At 51.4% G+C, this 13,199-nt stretch overlaps 1 protein-coding gene across 8 annotated transcripts; it reads left to right on the top strand.

The window, feature by feature from the left end:
- The first annotated feature begins 740 nt into the window (after positions 1-740).
- On the top strand, positions 741-13,147 carry IL17RC (interleukin 17 receptor C). Of its 8 annotated transcripts, XM_041761000.1 has the most exons (19): positions 741-876; positions 1,161-1,182; positions 1,379-1,531; positions 1,806-1,880; positions 1,971-2,080; positions 3,021-3,132; positions 3,467-3,511; positions 5,186-5,325; positions 5,550-5,609; positions 8,359-8,413; positions 8,499-8,680; positions 8,775-8,825; positions 9,489-9,534; positions 9,699-9,820; positions 10,087-10,146; positions 10,650-10,698; positions 12,137-12,232; positions 12,351-12,389; positions 12,485-13,147. In XM_041761000.1, exons 1-19 carry the CDS (start codon positions 772-774, stop codon positions 13,102-13,104), a joined length of 2,142 nt encoding a protein of 713 aa, XP_041616934.1. In that variant the 5' UTR covers positions 741-771; the 3' UTR covers positions 13,105-13,147. The 8 variants fall into 8 exon arrangements, with proteins under 8 accessions (XP_041616934.1, XP_041616935.1, XP_041616937.1 ...); XM_041761001.1 differs by lacking the exon at positions 12,351-12,389; XM_041761003.1 differs by lacking the exon at positions 3,467-3,511.
- Positions 13,148-13,199: the final 52 nt, after the last annotated feature.

A 13,199-nucleotide genomic window follows, 5' to 3' on the forward strand; every position in this document is an offset into this window, starting at 1 on the left:
CCTGGAAAACTTGATCCTCACTGTGAACAGGTTCAGAAGGGTCCATGTGTCATGCAGCCAGTCCAGGACAACAGCACGAATGGGGCCTCTGCCTGGCTCTGGGTGCTGAGTTTCTTCCCTCCATACCACACTTGAGCAGAGGCCAGGAAGTGGTGAAAAGTCCACTTTCTGATGCCCTTTGTCTCTGCCTTTAGAGCTCCTGCCCCACAAAGGGTAACTGAGTCCCAGGGCAGATGTGTGAAGAGAGGGATGCACAGTATGAGGGAACTTAATGGGTGCCAAAATCTCAGGTTCATGTAGGAAGTGGAAATGCCCCAGGATTGCCCAAGGCCTCTTCCTTTGGGACTCCCAGGGTGAGTAAGAGCTCCCTTACTCAGCTGTGATGCCACCACCCTCTTCAGGGGCCCCTCCTAGCCAGGTGTCAGCAGAGAAGGAGGAGGAGGAGAGGGGAAGGAGACGAGGCCACCACCCCAGTCCAAGGCTGCTGGCTCCCAGGCCTGGTGTTGGTGGGAGGGACAGGGCGGGGCGGGAAAAGCCTGCTGCCTGCCGGGAGCCAAAGCGAAAGCACTCTGGCTGGGACTGGGACGGGATTCAGGACTCCCAGGAGAGGGAGTACTCAAGCCAGCACCGGGACCCCAGGCTGAGGAGGGATTCTAGCCCCTCCTACCCGCAAGCTTGGGGCTGAGTGGGAGCAGAGGTACGGTGTCTGCCCCCCCCTCTGGGGGGGGACGGACAGGGCCTTGGGCCTTGGTGCCTCCTGGCACCTGGAAGATGCCTGTGCCTTGGTTCCTGTTGTCCTTGGCACTGGGCCGAAGCCCCATGGTCCTCTCTTTAGAGAAGCTTATGGGGCCTCAGGACACTGCCCGCTGCTCTCCGGTAAGTCTGGGGCACTGGGAGGGTTGAGGAAAGTACAAGTTTCAGTCTGCGGCCCATTGAGGCCCTAGCCTGGTTCCTGTCACTGTCACCACCACCAGAACTGCCCTGGCTGGTCTGTCTGGTGCTGATGGGATAAAAGAAGAATGAGAAGGGGGCAAGAGCTGGGTTTGTCTTCTGGGAGGAGCTTGAATGAGGAGGCCCAGAAGGGTGGGCAGGGATATCAGGCAGGGAGAAATGTCTAGATTTCATGGCGTGAACTCTGACTGTCTTTACCTCCTTCCCAGGGCCTTTCCTGCCACCTCTGGGGTGAGTAGCCCTACTGCTAGAAAGAAAAGAACTGTCCAGGTTGGTGGAGGGCGGGGGGTGATGTTCCAGTTCCATGCCCTCACCATCCACCCACAGCCTGGGAAGAGCCCCAAACCCCTTGGCCTTCTGGGGGTGTCAGGTACAACTAACCTCTGCATTATGAACAGCTTTAGTTCCCACCACCTTTCATGCACAGATGGTGACGTTCTCTGCCTGCCTGGGAGCATCGTGTCTGCCCCAGGCCCTGTGCTGGTGCCCACACGCCTGCAGACAGAGCTGGTATTGAGGTGCTACCAGGAGACTGACTGTGACCTCTGTGTGCGTGTGGCCATCCACTTGGCTGTGCATGGTGAGCATTATATTTCCCAACTGTATGTGCACATGTCAGCATGTCTGGATGGGCACAAGGGCTGAGAAGTTGGTCAGGCAGTCCTGCGCATCCTCAGTATTCTCCTGGAGAACACTGGTCATAGGACCCCCAGGTCAGCCTGGTCTCCCTGTCTCCCCCCCAGGCCCCAGGCCTGGCCCCTCCTTCCCAGCACTGGGCTTTCAGGAAGGAAACCAAGCCCAAGGCCAGCCCAGAGCTGGGGCCTGACCTGGAACTTGTTCTCGGCTCCTTCTAGGCCACTGGGAAGAGCCTAAAGATGAGGACACGTTTGGAAGAGCAGCTGATCCAGAACTGGAGGAGCCTAGGAATGGTGAGGACAACCCAGCTGGCCCAACTGCCCCTAGCCAGGGCCTTGCCCAAGGCCTCTGGGTTGACCGGTGCCCCACCCTGTTGCTCACAGCCTTTCTCCAGGCCCAAGTGGTGCTCTCCTTCCAGGCCTACCCCACTGCACGGTGCGTCCTGCTGGAGGTGCAAGTGCCTGCTGCCCTCGTGCAGCCTGGTCAGTCTGTGGTATGCGAAATAATAATAATAGCAATGACTATCTTCTAAATATGACATCTGTGAAGTCCTCTTGTATGTGTTATCTCTGTGTACTGACTCTGGTGGGGCTTCAGGCAAGCCCTTTCAGCCCTTTATGCTTCTTTTTTCCTATCTGTAAAATGGAAATAATAATAGTCCTGCCTCATATGGCTGTTGTGAAAAGTAAATGAGCTGGTATGTGTAAAACGCCTGGTGTAATGCCCAGCTCTGAAGGGTTTCAGGAAATTTAATTTTCACTTTCTTTTGTAATCTTCAAAAGTACGCCTGAACTAGGCTTTATTATTACCCTCATTTTCCAGAGACAGAAACTGAGGTTGGACCGGGGAGGTCTGTGGGCTGGATCCACTTCTCTGGACTTTCTGCAATACCATGTCTGCCCTGTGTATATACCGTGGTGCAGGGTGTTGGGGCTTCTCCCTACTTCAGGAGGCCACATGTGTTTGGAAGGTGTAACTTCACTTGGGCCAAATCACGCAAACCCTTGACTTTCCCTCATGCCCCCAGCTCCTAGCCAATATCCTCTTGCCTTGAAAATTGTAGAACAGGAGAAAATCTGCTGGCCCACCTCAAAGGGCAGTTGTGAGGACCACTAGGGCATTGGCTGTGGGAAGTGGCATCCCACATCTGTATTGGGGTATCTGATCACCTTAGCTTTGGCCACATGGCTCAGGACAGCAGAGGTGGGGGCAGGGACTCAGATATCAAGGGCCCTTATCCCTCCCCTTCTGAGGGTGTGTGCTTTAGAACTAGAGGCCTTTAAAGGAAACATTAATGGGAGAATTTGGGGCTGTACAGTATAGAGTCATTGGCTTGGGGGGAGGGGAGTGGAGCTGCCCATGGAGGAGCTCAGAGCCCTTGGCCTGTATTCTGAGCCTATACCACCAGCCATCCACCACTCCTCTCCTCACAGGGCTCTGTAGTATTTGACTGCTTTGAGGCTGCTCTGGGGGCTGAGGTGCGAATCTGGTCCTACACTCAGCCCAGGTACCAGAAAGAACTCAACTTCACACAGCAGTTGCCTGGTAAGTGCCCCAGAGCTTCAGGGACCCTGAGTCCTGGCCCCTCTAGTCTCTTTCCCCTATGACCATTGCCATTCTGCTTTCACCCCCTTCCTAGTCCCATCCACTCTCAGGCAGAGGTCTGAGCTCCCATCCTCCCCAGAATCTATCCCTCTTGTCTCCTCTCCTCAGGTGATATTACTTCCCAGTGCCTGAGGAAGGTGCTTTGGGCATTGGATAGATGGGTTGGTATTTAGGGGATAAGGAGCCCTTCCCAGTGCTCCCCATGGGTTGGATTGTCCCCTTTCTATCTTTGGCTCCTGGTCCCACTGGAGGCTTTTCTGTGATCTCTCCCCAGACTGCAAGGGGCTCGAAGTCCGGGACAGCATCCAGAGCTGCTGGGGTAGGGGCTATGGCCAGTGGGGCTGGAAGGAGGGAGGGGCAGGGTCTAGAGTGTGAGGGACTCTGGAGGTGGCTTCAGGTCTGGGCTTCCCACAATCCAGATGCTCATAGAGTTCATTCATTCATCACACATAACTGCAGTAGCTCCTATTCTCTGCCAGGCATTGGGAACATGAAGGTAATTCTCTCACTCTTTATAACAGATTTATTTATTAGTATGAGGAACATCTAGAGGCCCAAAGCATTGTTAAGATTATGGTACACCCCACTACCACCACATATCAAAATAAAAATAATATTAAACCATAAAATAAAGGTTAGGAAAGTCAAGGCTCTGATGATTTTTCCTAGGCACTATTTGAATTTTATTTTCACTTTGTTCACTTTTCATATTGTATTTTCTTTTTTACTGTGGTATAAGATACATATAGAAAAGTGTGTTGGGACACCTGGGTAACTCAGCAGTTTAGTGTCTGCCTTTGGCTCGGGTGTGATCCCGGGTCTGGGGATCGAGTCCCACATCGGGCTCCCTGTGAGGAGCCTGCTTCTCCCTCTGTCTATGTCTCTGCCTCTCTCTCTGTATCTCTCATGAATAAATAAATAAAATCTTAAAAAAAAAAAGTGTTAAGTGCACTCATTCATTCAGTAGACACTGGTTCATCTATTCAACAGACATTTATTTTAAAAGATTTTATTTATTCATTTGAGAGAGAGAGAGAGAGAGAGAGAGAGAGAGAGCACAACCCAGGGGGAGGGGTAGAGGGGGAGGGAGAAGCAGACCTACTGAGCAGGGAGTCCGAAGCAGGGCTCAATCCCAGGACCCCAAGATCATGACCTGAGCCTAAAGCAGATGCTTAACTGACTAAGCCACCCAGGTGTCCCTGTTCAACAGATACTTATTGAGCAACGACTCTGCCCAAGGAATAGTCCTAGGCAGTAGAGATAAACCAATAAACAAAACTAACAACAATCCCAGACTTACAGAGCTGACATTCTAAATGCGAGTCAAGGTCAGGGTACAGGTGGTGGAGGACACAATAAACACATGGAGATGTGAACTATGCAGTAAGACGTAATTGGTGCTATGGAGAAAATTTGGGGAAAGGAAAGGAAGATAAAAAGGAGTTGGGAGTTGCAGCAATCAAGGATGGCCTCACTCTAGTGAGTAAACAGCTGAAGGAGGTATGGGAGGAGCCAAGTGGGTATCTGAGGGAAAAACATTCCATATGCAGAGGGAACAGCCAGTGCAAAGGCCTGAAGCAGGAATGTATCTGGTGTGTTTAAGTATTAAAGAGGGCAGTGTGTTTGCAGCAGATTAATTAAGGACAAGAGTGCTAGGAAATGAGGTTAAAACAGGTAGGATCTTGCAAGCCATTGTAAGGACCCTGGCTTTTACTCTGGGAGTAATTTGGGAGGCTCATCAGAAGGTTCTGAGCAAAGAAGCATGATTTATCTTACAGTGTTTATAGGATCCTTCTGGCTGCAGAGGGAGAAGAGTTGTTTCAAGATACTGGGCTGGCTGCTAGGGACAAAGTCTGGTCTGAGATCTCTGCCCTCCAAGAGTCTTCCAGTCTCAGGGATTTGAAGGAAACTCCAAAGGGTCAGTTGGAGGGATACGACCAGGGCTGAGTATAGAAAAAGGGTGAAAGAAGTTTCTCTTTGCATCCCCCCACAGCCCTGCCCTGGCTCAATGTGTCTGCTGATGGTGATGATGTATACCTGGTGCTGGATGTCTCTGAGGAGCAGCGTTTTGGCCTCTCCCTGTACTGGAACCAAATCCAGGGCCCTACAAAACCCTGGTGGCACAGAAACCTGGTGAGGGCTCTGTCTCCCTAAATCCATTCCCAGTCTAGGCTGATGCCCAGGCTAAGGATGTAAGTGCATCATCAAAGGGGATCCTTGAAGAGGATACAGCAACCCACACCCAAAGCAAGAAACACTGGTGGGGGAACAACTGCCTGCCTGGTTTCCTCAAGTCTGGCTTCCAGCCTTCCTCCTCCTCATCTTCTCCAACTTCTCGCCTTCTGTTTGTCTCACAGACTGGGCCACAGACCATTACCTTGAACCACACAGACCTGTTTCCTTGCCTTTGTATTCAGGTAAGAAAAGAGTGCAGGTAGGTGCCAGGGGAAGGGGGTTGTGGCATTGATGAGGAAGGTGGCCTTTACCTTCCTTGTCTCACCATCCTCCACACTCCTCTTTGAGATGGGAACTCTTTCTCCCTAAGGTGACTAGCCCTTTCTTGACCTTTGCTGCTGTGTCTTCTGCCTATTGCAGGCTCTGAATGTTCTTCATGAGCCTCTATGCACCAGGACTCCTACTCATGCTTCATGGCCCCATTCTTTTTTTTTTTTTTTTTAATTTATTTATTTTATGATAGTCACAGAGACAGAGAGAGGCAGAGGGAGAAGCAGGCTCCATGCACTGGGAGCCTGACGTGGGATTCGATCCTGGGTCTCCAGGATCGCGCCCTGGGGCGAAGGCAGGCGCCAAACCGCTGCGCCACCCAGGGATCCCTCATGGCCCCATTCTTTTTAAAGATTTATTTATTTATTCATAGAGACACAGAGAGAGAGAGAGAGAGAGAGAGAGAGAGAGAGAGAAAGAAAGAGAGAAAGAGAGAGGCAGAGACACAGGCAGAGGGAGAAGCGGGCTCCTTGCAGGGAGCCCGACATGGGATTCAGTCCTGGGTCTCCGGGATCACACCCCAGGCTGCAGGTGGTGCTAAATCCCTGTGCCAGCGGGGCTGCCCTCACGGCCCCATTCAAATGTCACCTCTTCCTTGAGGCCTTCCCCTGCTCCTCCAATTGTTTCTTTGTGCTCCTCTGGAAAACACAGCATGTGCTGTGAACTCAGACTGGTTTGAATCCTGACTGTTGCCATTTGCTAACTGTGTGGCTTTGTGCAAGTCACTTCACCTCTCTGAGTCTGTAAATGGGAATAACAATACCAGCCTTATGGAGATTTTATAAAAGGAAGTATCTAGGCTTCTATATGTTGGCTCTTTCTCCTCCTCCTCATCATTTTTATTTATTTAATTTTTTAAAAGATTTTATTTATTCATGGGAGACACACAGAGAGAAGCAGAGACACAGGCAGAGGGAGAAGCAGAGACACAGGCAGAGGGAGAAGCTCCCTCCCCCGCAGGGAGCCTGATGCGGATCTCCATCCTTGGACCCGGGATCACACCCTGAGTAGAAGGCAGATACTCAACCGCTGGGCCACCCAGGCGTCCCTCTTCTTTTTTTTTTTTTTAGATTTTATTTTTAAGTAATCTTTACACCCAGCATGGGGCTTGAACTTAACAACCTTGAGATCAAGAGTTGCATGTTCTACCAACTGAATTAGCCAGGTGTATCTCTTTCCTCTTCTGATTGCACATTTATATGATGATCAGATCCTATCTATTTTATCTCTAGCATGAACACCTGTCATTTCCACTACCTGAAATGCCTTCACTTCTTTTCTATACAACCAAATCCTTCCAGCTCAAATGTTACCTCAAAGCTTCCCAAAGCTTTTCCTCAACTGTGTGGCCTCTCCTTTCTTCCAGTCTTCTTGCACTTCTGTCTTTTCTTGTTCGTTTATCACTTCCTTTCTCATTTGGGCATCTTCTTGCACACAATAGGTGCTCAATAAATGAGTGATTAATCTGTTAATTTATATACATTTTTTTTATCCTTACTACAAATGTGACTTTGTAATTTTCTTGATGACAAGGAAATAATACCTAATTCAAATTTAGTAACTCCCCCAGAGCCTTGCACAATTCCTACCTGGAATGTAGTAGGTGCTAATTAAGTCTGTTAAAGGGGGCTGCCTGGGTGGCTTAGCGGTTTAGCACTGCGTTCGGCCCAGGGCCTGATCCTGGAAACCCAGGATCGAGTCCCATCAGGCTCCCTGCATGGAGCCTGCTTCTGTCTCTGCCTCCCTCTCTCTCAAGAGTAAATAAAATCTTAAAAAAAAGTCTGTTAAAGGAATGAATGAATGAATGAATGAATGAATGAATGAAACTCTACAAACACACTATGATAGGACGCACAACAGATGTTCATGAAATGTTTGCTGTGATATAAACATCCTTACTGCCAAGCACAATGCCTGCCACATAGTAGGTGTTCTTAATTAAAAGTTTGCTGAATAAATTAATGTATTATCTATACTGCTTACCACAGGGTTAAGTACAGAATAGAGGTGCTTTAAAAGTTTATTGAAAGTGGGCAGCCTGGGTGCTCAGCAGTTTAGCGCTGCTTTCAGCCCAGGGCATGATCCTGGGATCAAGTCCTGAGTCGGGCTCCCTGCATGGGGCCTGTTTCTGCCTCTCTCTCTGTGTCTCTCATGAATAAATAAATAACATCTTTTAAAAAATAAAAGTTTATTGAAACAAATGAGGTACTTGGCTGGCTCAGTCAAAAGAGCTTGTGACTCTTGATCTCAGGGTTATGAGATTGAGCCCCACACTGTGGGTAGAGTTTACTTTAAAAATACATATATATTCTATTGGAAAAATAAATGAATGTGTCTTAACACTTAGCACAGTACCCGGCATATAGTAGGTTCACACAAAATGACTATGGATTTAGTTATCAACACCCCTAGTGCTAAGACACAGAGTAGGTACTCATTAAAAGTCTTTTGAATTAAGGTGTTGCTAGATAATGGCATAGGATTTGCTGGAAAAATAAAAATGTGCAACTCTAGGGCTTTACAAAGGGAAAAAGACTGGGCAAGTGTTGATGAAATATTAGTTGAATGAATGCATCTCCAGTGCCTAGCAGAGGGCCTGGCACATACTCCTGGAGGGTCAGCTGGGTAGAATGGATTAATAGAGCTCTATTTCTTTTCCAGGTGTGGCCTTTAGAGCCCGACTCTGTCAGGACAAGCATCTGTCCCTTTAGGGAGGGTGAGCAGACCAGGGCTGGGGCCAGGGTGGAATGGTGCAGGTGGCCACATGCTGCATGCCCAGTGACCCCACCCTCTCCTCGCAGACCCTCGGGCACACCGGAACCTCTGGCGTGCAGCCCGGCTGCAGCTACTGCCCCCACGGGGCTGGCGGTTAGATGCACCCTGCTCACTGCTTGCTGAGGCCACTCTATGTTGGCAGGCACCAGGCGGGGGCCCCTGCCAGTCGCTGGTCCCGCCTCTGTATCAAGCAAATGTCACTGTAAATGTAAGTGAAGTTGTGGGAGGCTCCTGGGATCAGGAAAGGAAGGGGAGCCCAGGGGTCACATTTCCTGACCTCACCCATTACCCCTTCTCCACAGAAGACACTTGAGTTGCCGTTGCTGAATGCCCACCCCAACCTCTGTGTCCAGGTAAGAAGGGGCTGGACCGCACATGGACACCCCCCCCTCCGATAATTCACTGTCTTCTGGACCCACTCTATCCTTGGGTCACTGGAAGCAAAGTTGTTATAGGCTACCTGTGAGATTCGTACTGTTTATTTTAGCACTGCCGTGGGACTCTGAGCAAGTCATTTCACTGCTCTGAACATCAGTCTCCTCATCTGTTTAATGAGGATGATAGTTAACTACTTCACAGTAGTGAATAAAACCAATACATGTACCCACTCTAGAGAGCTTATGTTCTGATGGAGAAAGACAGACGGTAGACTTAGTGAATAATACAGTATAGAAGTGGAGTCGTCAGGTGAGGCCTTTGGTGAAGGTGGTTAGATGAGAAGGGAATGTATAAAGTGCTTTTCAGACATGAAAAGAGATAATTTAGGGTCATAAGGCTCTTCAGATCAGATGCCCTCATGAGGTTGAGGCTGATAAAAATAAAGTATCTCCTTATCACCCAGCCTTGAACCCTGATCTGCCTAACATTAGGTCCAGAATGCAGGACCCCCACCCCTGCCTCTGCCCCCCCCACACACACACACATCCTGACTGGCCTCCCCTGACTGGCCTTTTTTTCTGTTGTGGCCATGCCTCTTGCTTTTCTGTGTGCCTTTAACCTTGACTTCTTCTAAGCAGGTGAGCAGCTGGGAGAAGCTGCAGCTACAGGAGTGCTTGTGGGCTGGTGAGTGAAGCCTGGGGAAGGTTGGGACAGGGCCATTGCAGTAGAGGTGAGCCCTGGAAGTGCCAGTTCATGGGGGTGGAGGTCAGGCATGGGAAGGGGTGGGAGCAAGTGGCAGCCTCCAGCATGGCTGGGTCTCACTCAGAGTGGGCTCTCACCCCTTCCAGACTCCCTCAGGGCCCTCAAGGATGATCTGCTGCTGGTAGAGACACGAGGCCTCCAGGACAACAGATCACTCTGTGCCTTAGAACCCAGTGGCTGCACCCCACTACTCAGCAAGGCCTCCACGGTGAGGACGAGTGGACCCTCCTCCATGTACCTTTCTGGTTCCATCTCAAATCTGGCTTCAAATTTTCAGTTTCTCCTCTGTGCCAGGCCCTATGCTGGTCTCTGGGTATTTGGGGGTGGACTCCGACCCAGGCCCTGTTCTCAGCGACCTCTTACAAGTCTCTAGCCCTGCACCACCCCCCACCCTGCCACTATTCTGCTCAGCTGCAGCTTGGTGGTCTCCTAAGTGTGGTGCCCCTAGGTGACAGTCTCCTTTTGGCTTGGCAGAGGGCAGCTCGCCTTGGAGAGCAATTACTACAAGACCTGCAGTCAGGCCAGTGTCTGCAGGTGAGTAGGTGGCAGGAGGGCCCTGTGCCAATGCCCAAGGGCAGTAGGCCTAAAGGTCTGTATTTAACTTCTTCCATCTCTTCCTGTGCCTAGAAAAGGGCACCAGGGAAACTCTCTCTTCCTAGGCAGGGGCCTCCTCACTGCCCCTCTAGTACCCACTCATCATCTATTTCTGCTTATTTTGTGTCCAGCCCTGGGGAAGCCAAGACTTGAAGAAGCATATAGTTCCTGTTCCCAAGTTGCTCACTGCTGGCTAGAAAACAGTAAACAGAACCAAATTCATATGTGCTAAGCACTGGGTTCCAGGGAGAGCTTCAAGGAAGGGTGATTTCATGTGGGCCAGATTTGGCATGGAGTAGGCACAGCATGATCAAAGAGTGGCTTTCAGGGACTTGTGTGTGTATGAAGTGTGCAAAGTTGGGACTGGGAATTTGGAGATCAGTCTGGCCAGAACTTGGTGGGATTTCTGGGGCTGTGGCCTTGGTTTTGTTTGTGTCTTACAGCTGTGGGAAGATGAGCTGAGAGCACTATGGGCCTGCCCCATGGACAAGTGTGAGTATTACAAGAGCTGCCCTTCCTCTCTGTACCAAGACTGGCATCTAGACATTCCTAGGGGGGGCACATGCAGTGGCCTTGTCATTCCCTGGCTCAGATCAATCAGAGGGACATTCCGTCCTTCATTCAAAAAATAAGATAGCTTACAGGGATTCAAGCATCACCAAAAAGACACAATCCCTGCTCCAATTGCAGCCATAGAAGGCTAGGAAGACATTAGCTAAACAATCACTTACGCTTAGTAAATGTGAGCTATTGAAGCATTCATTATAAAGTGTCTATATCCATAAATGCACATAATGGGGGCCTGACTTAGATTGGGGTGAGGCCAGGAAAAGGTTTCCGGTGTTCTGAAGGCTGAGCTAGGTGAAGGGGAGGAAGAGTCTTTTTTGAGAACTTCAAGGTGGCCAGTGTGGCTGGAGTGTCTTGGAAGGCAGGCCTCAGACTTGGAAGGCAAACCTCTATCCCAAAGATGCCAGGGCTATCTAGGACCTTGGGAGTTGATGTAAGGAATTGTTTTTTGTTTTGTTTTGTTTTGTTTTATTTTAAAGAGAGAAAGAGGGGGAAGGAGCAGAGAGAGAGAATGTTAAGCACACTCCACACCCACGATCTCACAACCCTGAGATCGTGACCTGAGCCAAAATCAAGAGTTGACCCTTAACCAACTGAGCCATCCAGGTGCCCCTTAGGAAAATGGATTTTATATTAAGAGCAGGAAGCAGGAGCTTCCTGAAAGGCAATAATCGAATTTGTATTTTAAAAAGATCTCTGGGCCTGCCATGTAGTGAAGAACTTAAAGGCAAAAAAGAGGTTAGGGACACCAGTTAGAAGGCTGTTGGAGTCCTCAAAACAGTGAGGTCAAGGGCCCAACAATCCTAGCCTTAGGAGACAATATTACCTGACATTTGAGCCCTTACTATGCCCAGCATAAGTGCTCTGTATTTTTTTTTAAGATTTTATTTATTTATTCATGAGAGACACACACACACAGAGGCAGAGACACAGGCAGAGGGAGAAGCAGGCTCCCCACAAGGAGCCTGATGTGGGACTCCATCCCTGGACCCTCAATCCCTGCACCCTGAGGGTAAGGCAGATGCTCAACCACTGAACCACCCAGGCGCCCCACTTTGTATTAATATAGGTGGTCCTCACAGCAACCCTATGAAGAATGTACTATTGTGAACCCAGTTTTAGAGGTGAAAACAGACAGAAAATGAAGTGACTTATCCAAGGGTCACCCAAGTAGATGGACCTATGTCCATATATTGACTCTGACACTCTACACCGTGGATTTGGGGCAAATCTCTCCATTTCTCTGAGCCAGTTCAGTCACCACACGGCAGCCTCAGAGATCTTTTAAATGAGTTCTCCTTAGTGAAGTGGGGTGAAAAGGTAAGGTATCTAACCAGCCTGTCCTCTCCCCCGGGTCTCCTAGACGTTCACCAGCGCTGGGCCCTGGTGTGGCTGGCCTGCCTACTCTTGGCCTCTGTGCTTTTCCTTCTCTTCCTTTTCAGGAAGGACCACGTGAAAGGTGAGCACCCGCTAGTCCCCTTACTTCCCAGGGACAGGGCTGGGCGTGCCCCCTGAGAATTCCCTTGAGAAGGTGGCGGCTGAGCTCATGGGCCGCCCGCGCCCCTCTCCCCTAACAGGGTGGCTGAGGCTCTTGAAGGAGGACCTCCGCGCGGGGGGTGAGTGCGAGCAAGCGCCGGGCGGGGGGCCGCCCCCAGCGGGCCGGGCCTCAGGCCTTCTCACGTCTCCTCTTCCCCTCTGTTCTCTCTGGCAGCTGCCGCCACGGCCCGCGCGGCTCTGCTCCTCTACTCCGCCGAGGACTCGGGCTTTGAACGCCTGGTGGGCGCCCTGGCGTCAGCGCTGTGCCAGCTGCCGCTGCAGGTGACTGTGGACCTTTGGAGCCGGCGTGAGCTGAGCGCGCAGGGGCCCCTGGCCTGGTTCCACGCGCAGCGGCGCCAGACCCTGCAGGAGGGCGGTGTGGTGGTCCTGCTCTTCTCGCCCGGGGCCGTGGCGCTGTGCCACGAGTGGCTGCAGGACGCGGCGTCGCCGTCCGCCCCGCACGGCCCGCACGACGCCTTCGCCGCCTCGCTCAGCTGCGTGCTGCCCGACTTCCTGCAGGGCCGGGCGCCCGGCCGCTACGTGGGGGCCTACTTCGACGGACTGCTCCATTCGGGTGCCGTGCCCGCCCTGTTCCGCAGCGTACCGGTCTTCTCCCTGCCCTCCCAGCTGCCCGACTTCCTGGGGACCCTGCAGGGGCCTGGCGCCCCCAGTCCCGGGCGGCTCGGGGAGAGGGCCAAGCAAGTGTCCCGGGCCCTGCAGCCCACCCTGGACCAGCTGCTTCAGGCTCTCGGAGGTCCCGGGGGCCCCGGTGGGGGCACGCGGGATGGCACGTGAGGCAGGGGAAGCGACTCGAATAAAGGCAGACGCTATTTTTCTACCCGCGCCTCCCGCCCGTGTCTGCGACCGCGTAGCCAGCCGAGCACCACGCC

This window comes from Vulpes lagopus, chromosome 7 (assembly GCF_018345385.1).
Source record: "Vulpes lagopus strain Blue_001 chromosome 7, ASM1834538v1, whole genome shotgun sequence".
Taxonomy (NCBI): domain Eukaryota; kingdom Metazoa; phylum Chordata; class Mammalia; order Carnivora; family Canidae; genus Vulpes; species Vulpes lagopus.

Coding starts and splice junctions, on each gene's coding strand:
- IL17RC (XM_041761000.1), top strand. CDS start 772: ATGCCTGTGCCTTGGTTCCTGTTGTCCTTGGCACTGGGCCGAAGCCCC. Junction 5,610..8,358: donor TTCCTTGCCTTTGTATTCAG/GTAAGAAAAGAG, acceptor TTTCTTTTCCAG/GTGTGGCCTTTAGAGCCCGA. Junction 12,390..12,484: donor GGAGGACCTCCGCGCGGGGG/GTGAGTGCGAGC, acceptor TCTCTCTGGCAG/CTGCCGCCACGGCCCGCGCG.